This window comes from Schizophyllum commune (genome assembly GCF_000143185.2).
Source record: "Schizophyllum commune H4-8 unplaced genomic scaffold SCHCOscaffold_7, whole genome shotgun sequence".
Taxonomy (NCBI): Eukaryota; Fungi; Basidiomycota; class Agaricomycetes; order Agaricales; family Schizophyllaceae; genus Schizophyllum; species Schizophyllum commune.
The window spans coordinates 2,173,218-2,185,973 of record NW_026089544.1 but is presented as its reverse complement, the minus strand read 5'-3'; the positions used below and the strand labels follow the sequence as shown (position 1 = coordinate 2,185,973).

General features: G+C 59.8%; 4 protein-coding genes across 4 annotated transcripts; 1 reads left to right on the top strand and 3 right to left on the bottom strand.

Annotated features, from left to right (window-relative positions):
- Positions 1 to 951: 951 nt before the first annotated feature.
- SCHCODRAFT_02630023 (alpha-L RNA-binding motif-containing protein) lies at positions 952 to 1,964 on the bottom strand. The gene is made up of 4 exons (XM_003031157.2): positions 1,823 to 1,964; positions 1,375 to 1,769; positions 1,250 to 1,322; positions 952 to 1,200 (listed from the first exon to the last, which is right to left on the bottom strand). Exons 1-4 carry the CDS (start codon positions 1,880 to 1,882, stop codon positions 1,177 to 1,179), a joined length of 552 nt encoding a protein of 183 aa, XP_003031203.1. The 5' UTR covers positions 1,883 to 1,964; the 3' UTR covers positions 952 to 1,176.
- A 382-nt stretch (positions 1,965 to 2,346) lies between these two features.
- On the top strand, positions 2,347 to 6,038 carry SCHCODRAFT_01096915 (uncharacterized protein; the record flags this gene model as incomplete). The annotated part of the gene is made up of 4 exons (XM_003030772.2): positions 2,347 to 2,518; positions 2,569 to 2,619; positions 2,667 to 5,017; positions 5,070 to 6,038. The coding sequence occupies 4 exons, from the start codon at positions 2,347 to 2,349 to the stop codon at positions 6,036 to 6,038; spliced, it is 3,543 nt and encodes a 1,180-aa protein (XP_003030818.1).
- Positions 6,039 to 6,150: 112 nt separating this feature from the next.
- Positions 6,151 to 10,213, bottom strand: SCHCODRAFT_01355009 (phospholipase D/nuclease; the record flags this gene model as incomplete). The annotated part of the gene is made up of 13 exons (XM_050341489.1): positions 9,532 to 10,213; positions 9,405 to 9,480; positions 8,709 to 8,943; positions 8,275 to 8,638; positions 7,966 to 8,219; positions 7,862 to 7,916; positions 7,554 to 7,802; positions 7,448 to 7,506; positions 7,033 to 7,393; positions 6,877 to 6,976; positions 6,452 to 6,823; positions 6,284 to 6,391; positions 6,151 to 6,231 (listed from the first exon to the last, which is right to left on the bottom strand). The coding sequence occupies exons 1-13, from the start codon at positions 9,780 to 9,782 to the stop codon at positions 6,151 to 6,153; spliced, it is 2,565 nt and encodes an 854-aa protein (XP_050199785.1). The 5' UTR covers positions 9,783 to 10,213.
- Positions 10,214 to 10,253: 40 nt separating this feature from the next.
- SCHCODRAFT_02630013 (P-loop containing nucleoside triphosphate hydrolase protein) lies at positions 10,254 to 12,708 on the bottom strand. Its single transcript, XM_050345562.1, has 7 exons — positions 12,627 to 12,708; positions 12,537 to 12,572; positions 12,405 to 12,487; positions 12,041 to 12,350; positions 11,299 to 11,979; positions 10,989 to 11,226; positions 10,254 to 10,831 (listed from the first exon to the last, which is right to left on the bottom strand). Exons 1-7 carry the CDS (start codon positions 12,643 to 12,645, stop codon positions 10,474 to 10,476), a joined length of 1,725 nt encoding a protein of 574 aa, XP_050199784.1. The 5' UTR covers positions 12,646 to 12,708; the 3' UTR covers positions 10,254 to 10,473.
- Positions 12,709 to 12,756: the final 48 nt, after the last annotated feature.

The following is a 12,756-nucleotide window of genomic DNA, read 5'->3' as shown; positions in this document are numbered from 1 at the left end:
AAGAAGAAGGGTGCGGGGGGCCCGCGCTACTCAATTCGGCGCCCCCCTGCACCAGGCGCTGTCAATAGCATAGCGACGGGCGCGCTCCCGCTGTAGCTGGCGGACGAGGGTGCGGGCCGTTTCAGGCGGTGGCGGGCCTGACGGTGGGTAGCCCAAGCGCCTTGCGGGCGCGCCCCCGGTTGCAGTATGGGTAATACCTTCGAGATCTAGGTCGCTTTGTTCAATTCGGGCTGCTGAGCGAGGTATGCCGAGAAATGCTCGGTCCTTCTGGGTTCCTGTTCTAGTTCGAAGACGAGGGGATCTGCGCAGAAGAGACGCATGAGAGAGGGAAGCATGGGCGTCGGGAGAAGGCAGGCACCGTATATTGATCAGTGTGACAAGTCGAACAACGTGCGCTGTCACGCCGCAGCTCCGGAAACTCGAACTTCAACTTGGACTCCAACCAGCCCTCGCCTCCAGCCGAGCTCTAATCTTGGCTGCACGGACTTCAAGGAGTCCCAGAATGGAGAGCTGCAGGGTAGACTCTGTAGGGGAAGTCTGTGAAGACGGCAAGGACTCCGTAGAGCCTATACATCGGAAAGAGGCTTTGCATTGAGAAGCACCAAGCACGATCTTCTCGATAGGCAGTAACATACGCAGAACCGGGGCAAGCATGGGGACCAAGACAGAACGAAGAGCTCACCTCTCGTGATCCAGCTGAACGGTGTGCCGTTTCTCCGCTCTCTGAACGCGAAACACCCCTCGAGATAGGCTGCGACTGATCGTCCGAGGGAGGTTGCGACCGGTCACTCGAACAAGATTGCGACTGATTTGGTACTTGAGGCAGCCTGTAATTGAGCAGTGACCGTGCTGGGCGATCTATAACATCAGTGGCGTAGCCGCAGACACCTCATCAGTACTCTGCGTACGCACATGCGGACGGTGCAAGAGAGCATTCGACAGGGAAATCTTCGGGCAGACGCAGGTCCTCCTCAAGGCGTTGGTGGCAGATGATACGGACAGGTGACGCTTGGCGAGCGAAAGCACAAGTGTCGAGATACATGCCGATGCGGGTGCTCAAGGACAAGGTAAGACGCACATTTGGACACGCAATTTCGTGTGTTGCGGATAAATGAGGACCATGGTATACAAATGCACGAGAGAGAAAAGAATACAATGCGAGGAAATGATGCGGGGCTACAAAAGATCGTAATCGTCCAACTGCGGGCGAAGTCAGCACGCGACACGGGCAGAGCGTAGCACGGCTCACCTCGTCGTTGTACTCCATGACCGTCCTCTTCAGCTTGGACGTGTCTACCCAGGTGACGAAGTCTTCCATATGCCTGCAGCTCACCCAATCAGTCGTACATCCATCAACGAAAGCATACCACGCACCTCGACACCAAGAATGCTGGGTCCGTGATCGTATCCGGCCCCACGCGTACATGCCCCTGCTCGACGAACTTCACCGCCGCGCTGACCGTCTCGACCATCCCGCGCATGCACATCCACACACCCAGTCGTCTCCTGCAGAACGCGCTGACCGTGACCTTGTTCTCGACCTCTGAGAGCTTCTGCCCCGAGTTGATGATCCCCATGTCGTAGAGCTTGTTCAACAGTTGACCCTCTAGCTGCCTTCGCTTGGGGTCTTGGGCGGGAAGTAGGGAGACGCGGTGCGCGAACTGGCGAAGGCTGCCGCATAGTGCATTGTATTTTGAGTAGTCAGAGCGGTCTGTAAGGTGGTATCGGCGGATGACTTTGGCTTCGCGGAGAGTGGTGTCTTGTTTCCACTGAGGCTGCTTCAGGACTGGGGAAGAAGCAGACGCTACAAGGAGGGACGTACGTTGAGAAAGTCGACCTTCTTCAGCAGCTTCTGTTCATGATGCTTGAGTTTCCGGACCATGTTGGCGGTGGCGTGATACTAGACTTTTGAGGGCCGGCAAGAGAGAGCTTGAGGTGGATCAACGCGAATGCGGACGAGAGCAATGAACGCAGGCGCGATCGCCGATCACTGATGCGCCTCCTCACTCCTAAAACGGGAAGACGTGGCGTCAGCGCCATTGTACTCGTCTGTTTGTTTGTTTGTTCTCATCGGATTCGCTGCTTGCTCCTGACGCTCATGTTCTCCAGATCCTGCTCTCGACTGTTCAACATCGTCTGAACGAAAGGAAACCGTACAAATATATATGCTCACCGGTAACGACAAGATGCCGAAGCACGCTCTTTGTCGAACGCGTGGATCCTAGTATCGGAGACAGCCGCGCGGCAGGCGGATATGAGCTATCATGAAAACCACCCTCGCCAGCTCTAAGTCCCCGTAAAGATATACACCATCGATTGCAGCATGCCTGCTATGAACGTCCGACCATGTCTCTTCCTCTCATCTGGCCTGGGACTTACTTCTTCTATCCCATCGGGAACACCTCCGCTGTCTCTCTAACGCGCGACCTCGCGCCAGAGACGCCGGCGATCATTCTGCATCTCGGATGTGGGGACCCTAGAAATGTGCTGTACACTGTCTTCTCCGAGGCGCGCACAGGTTCGTGTCTTCGACCCAACCAATCGCCTTCGAATGCTGACCGTCGACAGCTCGTCGCACCTTGGACTTCACATGCAATGACAGCGATCCTGCCATCCTCGGTACGCATCGCTGCTCGGCTCATGACCTTGCGCTGACGTTCATCAAGCGCGTAATATCGTACTCCTGACCATGATCGCGGATGGCCAACCAATCCAAACGATATGGAATGTCTTCTACCACATGAAGCTGGATGAGCTGTCCTGGAGGTCACTCATCGTGCACTGCGACAAACTGCTGGCGATTGGCTCCACCCTTAACGACTGGCGCGCAAGCATATACGGCGCATATATCCGCTTCTCCACGCCGTTCACATATGCGGAAGTCCGGCGGCACTGGTCCCTCTATAGTACCATGCACGCCCTTCCTCGGCATGAACTCGAGACTCTCGTCCGCGAGCACGTTACCAGAGTCATGCATGTCTCGGGCGCGACATCGAATGATGCGCCTTTGGAGGGCACATCTGCTCGCTCTGCTGGACCATTCGCCCACGCCGCATCCAAAGTCATGGCGAAAAAGTACAAGTCCTATTGGGAGAATGGCACGGTCTTTGACGAACGCTCGCAAATTCAGGGAGCGGATATGGTCAACCCGATGTTCGTCTACTCCCTTGGTGGCGTACGCAATTCGGTGCAAATGGGCCTGGATCCCCTCACGGGCTTTCATTATGCGGACCTGTACGGCAATGCCGTCAGAGAGGTCACCAGCGCGGATGTGACGGCGCATGCCTTGCGCGAGTTCGGCGATTGGGCGAGCGCGTTCGCGGATGCCGTACGGCCAGATTCTGGCAGGCCAGCACCAGTTGTGCGCTTCCTCCTGGGCGAGGCTACGGCCGTCTGTCGAGCGCTGCGCATCGTTGCTGCAACGGGCCAGACGAAGACTGATATCCCCGTTGCACACTTTCAGAGTGCCGTCCTCGAACTCGCGGAGGAGTACGCGGCTGGCGCCAGCGAGAGCGCACCCATGGAATTCCACATCATCGACACTTCCAATCTCGACGACCACATGGGTCTTCTGAACTGCCTGGTCACGTCTCTGCCTCTGCTGTCGACCATCCCGGAAGCTACGATTTACACCGAGTCCCTGCTGTTCCGCACCGCCGACGCGTCGACTGAGCTCAAGCGCCGTTTGCATGCCGACATCGCTACGATGGCGCTTCTTATCGGTATCGCACCCATCGACTTCCTGTCCAGCTTTAGCTCGCGATCCAACGTGCACGAGCTGCGCGCCCAGCAGGACACCAAGAAGGCGCAGTCCCAATACCATCAGGTCACGACCTGGAAGCGGCCAACGAGCTGCGACCCCCGAAGCACTGCGCAGCGCGCGTGGCGCCAGCCCATCCACTTCGACCCCCACACCCTCGGCGAACTCTTGCTGAAGATCTACAACACGATGTTCGAGCAGGAGAGCCCCGCGATCTACATGGAGCGCAACCGCGACGCGCCAGAGCACATCGCGTCCATGCAGTGCATGCTCATCTACTACAATCGCGAGTCCTTCGTCTTCTTCCTCGACCTCGTGCGCAACGCCCTCGGCACGCCGCCGGACAAGTGGGGCGCGGCCATGGACTGGTTCACGTACTGCCTCATGCAGCAGCGCGCGAGCCCGCACGACATGGCGCGCCGGCACGAGCTGCAGACGCTCATGTACCACTTCGGCGTGTACTCCCTGGGCGGGTACTACGATGTGCAGCGGTCGCCGCCGACGGGGCTGCTGGCCGCGCGCCTGCGCGCCTGGCGCGCCATCCCGCCCGTTCTCCGTCTCGTCTTCACCATACCGCGGGCCTTCTTGACCCTCGCCCTGGGCAACCCGGTGACGGAGCGCGAGTCCGAGCGGGGCAAGGGGGCGCTGCAGCGCCAGACCTTCGGCCTGCAGTGTCACGTCGGCGCGCGCAAGGGCCACATCTTCACCGCGGTGCAGATGGTCTTCGGCGCCTTCCAGTCCACCGGCACCCCCGCCGACCCGGTCTTCACCCTTAGGCCAGATCCCGAGGGGTGGCGCGGGTCCTCGCCGCTGATCGCTTCGTTCTTGGTCCCCGTGCGGCTGCTGGAGACGATGGATGCGAACGAGGCGCAGGTCCGGCTGACGACGCGGGTCGACGAGGTGGGCGGGATGCAGATGCCCCCGGTCTACTTGGGCGATATCTGGAAAGCGAACTCGCCTGTCAAGGTCTTTCCTGCGAGTTCGCAACCTCTGCCTGCCATGCCCCAGTATGCTGGGAAGCGCTCGGCTGCTGCTACCATCGACGTTGGTGACGGATTGGGGCCCGTAATGCTGTCTCGAAAGATACGCTTGAGGAATACTGACGCTCCCAGCAATGCGACGGTCGTCACGCAGTCCTCACCGTGCATCTTGGCGGCCACAGTGTCTGCGACGTTGGACCCGCACGACCTAGCCTTCCCCTTTCCGATCATGGGCGAGGTACACGCAGTGACTCATGAGCCCGATGACATAGTGAAGGTGCATTCTGTCGACCTACTTGCGATCCATGAGACTGACCGTATATACCCAGATCACCGCGCCCGTCGCTGGCCCGTTCACCTCAGGGGGACTTCAACTGGACCCGTTCCCTCTGATCGGCACGGACGGGCGACTTACTCCTTGGAACTTACACCGTCTGGAGCTGGATCGACTGCCCCTAGTACGCAAGACAAGCTGTCATGATTGGCTGAAGACGCACTTACGGTTCAGCCTCTCCTCCCGCGAACGCGCTTCTCGGGCGGAGCAAACTGCCGACCCCTTTACTCGTCTCAAAATCTCCCTGAACGACATTCTCCTCGCGTTCGCGAATGCGGACGACGTGCACTCTGTATTCGCCATCCATCAGTCGGACGAGGACATGCCCCACTGGGTGCTTTTCGCGAAGGATATCCACTTTGATCTTCAGTGTCATACCGTCGTCCTTGGCGCGTACGCTCTCTCGGTGCAGGGCTCGGAGCATCCTGTACAGGAGCTGCAAGATTTCATGGGCGAGAAAACAACGGTGCATCTCCCCTGCGACGCGGAGACCACAAAGATGTGGCAGCACGCCCTTCCCGCCTTCGCCGAGCGATGCAGGATCTGGTCGCACACGCCAAACTGCGAGCGGAGCAATGGTCAGTCCTCTGCGACGTTCTGCGGATGTGGTCGCGGACAGGCAACGGCACTCCCGGAGGCGTACGCCCCGTTCGCACCTTTCGTGACGCAGGTCGCGTTGTCCCCTCTGTTCGGGGTGTCGTACGTAGAGCCCATCCTGCGCGGGCGCCAGTGCAGCTCATGTGGGAAGAAGGGGAACTTAAGGCTATGCGCACGATGCAAGAAGGTCAAGTACTGTGGCGGGAGTGCCAGAAGCGCGATTGGAAGGTGCACAAAGCGCACTGCCAAAAGGCCGTGCGCTAAACAATCAACTCGAGCCCACCCTAGTACTTGTTGTGCAAGTGCTCAACATGGCTCTTTCGTGCCCACATACGAGTCAACAACAAGTCTGATTTCTCTAGCATAGCAGTACAAGGGGTAACCAAGCAGTCGTTCTGTTCGAGTTCGTTACAGATTTGAGGTATACATATTCGTCTTCCAGATTCTGTTCGTCGTGAAATTCATGTGAGCTTTGGTCCTTAGATGTAGATCGGCAGCGTAGGGTTGAGACCAGCCCAAGCTGGGCCTTCAGCAAAGTCCTTCTCGTCGATGAGGAAGTCCTGATATCGCGATAAGCATGCAAGGTAGGGCCGAAGAGCAGATGTTGCTTACGATCGGGCTCTCAACCAGAGCACCCCGGACCTGTGACAGACGCTCCTTGACGCGCTGGAGCGGGATATCCGGCATGACATGACCCGTCTTGACCTTCGGCAGGTAGTGCTAAGCGCGAATGGTCAGCAAACGTCCCCCTATTCCCTCTCCAACCAAACGCAAACGCACATCATACGCATCCCACGTCCGCACCAAGTTCGTCGGCACGGGGCGGAAGATCTCGGTGAAGATCTCCCTGTTCTTGCGCGCGGTGTCGTTCCACAGGTACTGCGTCTCCTCGCAGAGCGGGTCCGCGACCATCTCGTCCTCGCGCGAGCCGGTCTCGTCCGGGTTGGGCGTCGGCGCGGGGCGCATGTAGTCCGTGACCTCCTCGTCCTTCTTGTCCATCATCTGCGGCGGGATGAGGCCGAGGTGCTCGCGGAAGAGCATGCGGCGGAGCGTCGCGGCGAAGCGGGTCGCGCGGTACGGCTGGCCGTCCATGCGCGAGTCGATCTCGTCCGTGTCCTCGACGACGAGCGCGATCTCGGAGTCGCCGTCGCCCTGGCGGTGGTATTTTGTTAGTGTGCGTCCCGCGATAGCGGCGCAGAACGAACCTTCTGGCTGCGGTCGTTGATGTTGGCGCTACCCATGATGACGCGGCGGTCGTCGACGACCATGAGCTTCGTGTGGATGTAGAGCAGCTCCGAGACGTAGCTGGCAGACCGTCAGCACCGACCCTCCTCACCCTCCCAAGATGACACTGGACCTACTTATTCAGCTCCTCCTCCTCGCTCCCCAGCCACTTCTCGTCAAACAGCGACGTCTTGTCCTGCAGCATGTGCTGCGACACCGTATCCGCCACCTCCTCGTCCCCGCGGATCTCGCGCGAGCCCTCCTCGAACTTCTCGATGATCGCCGTCGCCTCCTCGACCGTGTCCGGGAACTTCACGGTCAGGATATCCGACTCGGTGTTCTCCGAGAGCGACTGGCCCTCCTGCGTCTTCTTGGGCACCTTGATCTTGACCTCCTTCTGCTCGGTGTGCTGGTTGCCGATCCACTGGCGCGCGAGCGCGACCTGGGCCTCGCTGAACTGCACGCCCGAGTTGAGCTCCATCTTCTTGATGAGGGTCTCTGCGGTGGGTGATCAGCGACCTGTTCTATGCTCGCAATACAGCTACTACTTACCCATCGGCGCGTTGATACGGTCGTAAGCACGAAGGTGGTAGAAGCGGATGTAATCCATGCTGCAGGGAACGTCAGCCGGCGACGGATGAGAGATCGCTACACTCACGGCTCATATCCCGCCTTCCTGATCTCCTCGTAGATGCTGCTCCCGCCGCGGTTGATCGTGCGGTACTGGCCCGCCATGATGAAGCGCAGCGAGCTCTCCTCCTTGATGTTGCCGGAGAACCCGGGCACCTCGGGGATGCAGATGATGACCTTGAACTTGCTGCCCTCCTTCGCCGCGCGCACGATGCGCTCGACGAGCGCCTTCGCGATGAGGTTGACGATCTGCTCGCCCTCGCGGGTGGCGGAGATGCTGATAGGGAAGTTAGGATGGGTGAATGTTGGGTCGGAGGGGAGAACGGAAAGACGCACAAGAACTGGTTCTCGATGTAGATGAAGTGCTCGGCCTCGTTGATGAGCTGGATGTCTGCAGAGAAGTCAGCGGGCGACGTACTGTTGACATAGAAACAACGCACAAGCATTCTGGATACTGTGCTCCGTCAGGACGCCGTGCGACCAGTCCGAGACGCTGCGGACGACCTGCACATTGCACGTGCTCGGGTTAGGCGGCTGGTACGGCGGCTCCGGCTCCTCGTCCTCGGGGGCGCGGTGCCAGTATTGCCTGTACCGCTTGCCCATGCCCTGCCACCGCTCGCGATGCGGATGGCGCGCGACGGCCTCGTTCGGCGCCACGTCGACCTTGTGCGGCAGCGCGAGCCAGTCGTAATGGCTATAGCGCACCCCCTCGTCAGCATCTCTTCCCCTCGAAAGCCCATCCCACTCACTCCTTCTCCCGATACTTCCGCTTCTTCACCTCATTCCACCGCTCCACGTAGTGCTGCACGATATCCAGCACGCACGGGCCCGTGAGCGTCATGTGCACATCGTGCCACGGCATGCGCGGGGACTCGAGGATGGAGATGCCGATGTTGGACACGTAGTCGGGCACGTTCTGGAAGTCCATGATGCGCGCGTTGTTGTAGTCCTGCCCGGGGAAGACGGTCATGGAGAAGTCCGTGGGGTGCGCGTCGGCGAGCGCGTGCGTGTGCGTGTCCCAGCGGCCGTAGCAGAGATCGAGGCCGCCGATGCAGGCGAAGTGGTTGTCGACGACGACGACCTTCTCGTGGTGGGACCAGAATTCGACGACGTCTAGGTAGGGTGGGTTAGTGGGGACGTAAGTCATGGAGAGGAGAGATGGAGGAATGACGAGGGAACGCACCCTTGCTTCCAATATGGTCGGGGTGGCGCATGCAGGCGATGTTGGGGTGGAGGGACTCGAGCTGGGCCTTGGTGTGCTTCGAGCTCATGGTCATCGTCTGCGTGACCTCCTTGTACACGATAACGTAGATCTTCACGCCCTGCTCGGCCTTGCGCTTCAGGACTCGGTCGAGCCGCCATTCCGGATGGTGCGCGGGCGGGCGGCGGAGGAAGAGCTCGGGCGAGAGCCACCAGTCCTGGATAAGGGTGTTAGCATGATGTCGTGCAAGCCGTCGGAAGGCGATAGATAGAGGATGCGAGGCGGTGGAGGATGAGGGGCGGTGGGGGATGAGGGAGCCGTGAACCAAGCAAGCTCAAGCGCACGCATATATGCCCTGCGGTGCGCATATACCGACTCTTGGCTTCAATTCCGCAGTCGCCACACCCTTTCTTGTGCAGCCCGCTGAAGGTTCCGAGTGCAGGCGAGATGTCTGCCCTTTACAGCCTCTGCAGCGTAGACACACATGGGGAAGGGGAGAGGGCGAAAGGCTCGATATGGGCCATGCGACACGGTGAGGCCCTAGCTCGGCTCGGTGTGGCGCACGTAGCGAGACCCTCTGAGCGCTAGCCGAGCAGTAGTCACACAAGAGGGGTAGGGAGGTGAAGGGGGGAGCCTCTATCGTCTTGTAGCCAGCTCAAAACACTTGAAAGGACATACCAGGATGTAGATGACCTCCTTCGCATTCTCGAGCATCTCGGAGAGCGCGTACATGTAGTCGTGGCCGTCGATGTGCCTGCAGGAGCGTCAGAACTACGCCCACCCATCGATGGGCAGGAGGACGCACCATTTCACGAAGTTATTGAAGCGCTCGCCCGCGAAGCTCTCGAAGCGGTGGCTCTCCCTGATCTCCTGGCGAATCTTGTCGTGCTCGATTTCCTCGGGGTCATCGTGGCGGCCTGTACCAATCCTCAGCTGGGGGGCGACGCAAGTATGGCAGAAAACAACACACGATTCGGGTTTATCACGCCTGGCGGGGCGAGTGCGCTCAGCGAAGGCGCGAATGATGATGATGATGATGGCTCGCACCGATTGCATGATCCCGCGCGTGCTTCACGCCCTCCGGGATCTTCTCCGCGACCTCGGCGAGCTTCTTGAAGAAAGACATGAAGGGGGGGAGGAAAGGACAGCGGCGGAGGAAAAGATGGGCGAGGGAAGAGAGGTGCGGTCGCCCGTCGCAAGGGTAACGGCGTTCGCGTAACCGATGCAGGGGATTTGATCTCGCCGGGCTCAACGGCGCAGCCGAGACGTCACACGACGTACATAAGTTCAACCTTGGCGGGACCCACAATGCAAGCCTGAGGGGATCGAAAGAGACCTCGGCCTGAGATGGAGGACGAGGAATGAATCGACCTCCGAGTATACGGACGCAGATAATCCAGAAAACTTGACCTGATGGCGGGGTGTACACGAAAGCCCAGAGTTACGGAGAAAGTACAGCCTACGTCTTCCTCAACGTGATGGTCCCGTACAAGGGGTATTACGTGCAAATTGATGACAGTTGGGAGCCGAACGAGTTCGACAAACCCTTTCCCTGACCGGGGTTGTAAGATGCACGAACAATGACTTCCGCATTTGGAAGTTAGCGGCTATACGGCAAGTTCCGAGCAAGCGTCCACGTTCGAGGGCTCAGAGCCAGTTCAACGTGAGCAGGAGGACATAAAAAAAACGTGAAGGTATCGTGCGATGATCAGCGAAGGAGCCCTGCCCGCGCCACCATAAACATCTACTACGCCGTCATAAACGTCGCCGCCAGCCCCTCATCCACCACCATGCTCTCCCCCGCCGCCTTCGCCACGAGCCGCTGCACCTTCCGCGCCCGCTTCGCCTCCTTCTTGAGGAAGCGCCGGTTGAGGGGATTATTTCTGCCCAGTTGGTTGTGCGGATTATTGGGTGGGTTGTGGCCGGAGCCCTGCGCCTGCTCGTATTCAGGCAGATCGTGATTCTTGCGCAGGCGCTTGGGCTGCCGGGTAGGGAGGTCGTCGGGGTCGTGCATTTCTACCTCGGCGTTTGGTGGGAGGGGCTCGGGGGACGGAGAGCGCGGACGTTTGAGGGAGGTGGTGCTGAGGTCGGGGTCGATCATGTCGCTGGGAGGGAATGTTAGAATACGTACATCGGCGGGTGTATCAGGAAGCGTTAGGTGCAGGGGGGAAGAATGCGAGAAGGAGGAAGGGAGAGAAGGCGGAAGGACGAGAAGGAGGAAGGGAGAGAAAGAGGAATTGAGAGCATGAGGAAGGCACTCACTCGTCTTGCACAACAGGTATCTCCTCAGCCACGGGCAGTTCCTCCGCGTCGTAGAACACCTCCTGGTCCTCGTCCATCTTGGCATCACCGTCGAATGCGCCGTTGTCATCTCCGTCAAATGCGCCGTTGTCGGCGGCGTTGAAGAGCCCCTCGAGCGCGAAGGGCTTCGCGAACTCGGTGACGATCGCCGCGTTGCCGACGTTCTCTGCGCCAGGAGCGATCTCGTTGGTACCGGGGACTGCGAGGGCATGTCAGTAACGGCCCATCCGCCAAAGGAAAGGGCCATCCGCCAAAGAAGAGGGCCACCTACCGAGCGATGGTATCTGCGACGTGTGCACCTCCGGCGGCGTCGAAAAGTACGGGATCTTCTGGTGGTTCCAGTCGTTCAAAATTTGCCGCGCCGCGTTGTTGATGTCCGGCGTCCCGCCCTTCAGCAGCTTCCCCGCGCTGAGCGCGACCATCGTCAGGAACTCCAGCGTCGACCCGAACGCGGGCAGGTTGTATATCCGCTGCAGCGCCTCCGGCGCCGTGCGCGCCACGATCTCCTCCACCACCGCGATCGGGTCCTCGACGTCGTCCACGCGCACGACATTGCGCAGCAGCACGCTCCCCTTGCGCGCGCTCTTCGCGTCCGCGGCCGCCCCGTCGTCGTCGAACACGACCCCGGGCGAGTCGACGATGCGGATGCCGCGCTCGAGCTGCACGGACTGGAGCTCCTTGGTGTGGCCCGGCTGCGAGGCGACGGCGCACGCCTTCGAGCGCTTGAGCGTGTTGATGAGGGAGGACTTGCCGACGTTCGGGTAGCCGACGACGCCGATGGTGACGGAGCCGGATTTGGGCTTGTACGCTTTGAGGAGCTTCAGGAGCGCGGGGGAGGTGGTGGAGGAGAGGTTGTTGCGCTGGTTCTGCGTCGAGGAGAGGAAAGGGAGGGTTGGCGTGCTGTGGCGGAGGTACTTTAGCCACGCCTGCGCGTTGACTTTGGGGACGAGGTCTGGAAAAGGGAGGGTGGGATTAGACAGGAGAGAAGATGGGGAAGTTGCGATCGGGCTCACCGACTTTGTTGAGCACGAAGACGAGCTTCTTGCCCTCGGACTCGCGCCGGCGTACTTCCTCCTCGACAAGCCGGCTCCTACACCCCTCCGGATCGCGCGCGTCAAGAACAAGGATGATGATGTCGCTCTCGTCAATGACCTTGTGCAGCGTGCGCACATAATGGCGCCGCATCTGCTCCTTCGTGCGCGCCTGCGCCGACATGGACGATTCCTCTTGCGTGTCGGGCGCTGTCTCTGCCGCCATCTGCGCGAGGGTAGACAGGGTGGGCTCCGCTGCCATCAGCGTGTCCGGATCCTTGGGATGCGGACGCTGTAGATGAAGGATAAGTACACTCGGACCGCGCGCGATGCACTGCACACGCACCGAGTTCGCGTGCAGCCTCTGCTTCTCCGCATTCTTCAACTTCAGATCCGGCAGCTTGGGGATCCCAGGATCCTTCCTAAGCTCTTCATATCCGTTCAATGTACATCTCCAAACTTCCAGCCGATCACTCACTCGTCTTGTGCGGCACAGGCGCAGTTTTTCTGCTCTCTAGAAATCGCCGTGAGCTGGGATTTTTTCGTGGCGTGAAGGAAGGGGTCTCACTTGTTCTTCCCATGGTCATGGTTAATTCTAAGCGAGGGCTGGGTTTTATACCCCGCCACCGGACCCTGATCTAGATGCGCGCGTGATGGCCGTCGGGAACAAAGAATGTCTGGATGATCGGATTACTCGG

Coding starts and splice junctions, on each gene's coding strand:
- SCHCODRAFT_02630023 (XM_003031157.2), bottom strand. CDS start 1,882: ATGGTCCGGAAACTCAAGCATCATGAACAGAAGCTGCTGAAGAAGGTC. Junction 1,770..1,822: donor AGAAGGTCGACTTTCTCAAC/GTACGTCCCTCC, acceptor AAGCAGCCTCAG/TGGAAACAAGACACCACTCT. Junction 1,201..1,249: donor TCATGGAGTACAACGACGAG/GTGAGCCGTGCT, acceptor CTTCGCCCGCAG/TTGGACGATTACGATCTTTT.
- SCHCODRAFT_02630013 (XM_050345562.1), bottom strand. Junction 12,488..12,536: donor GCCTGTGCCGCACAAGACGA/GTGAGTGATCGG, acceptor ACGGATATGAAG/AGCTTAGGAAGGATCCTGGG. Junction 12,351..12,404: donor AGAGGCTGCACGCGAACTCG/GTGCGTGTGCAG, acceptor CTTCATCTACAG/CGTCCGCATCCCAAGGATCC.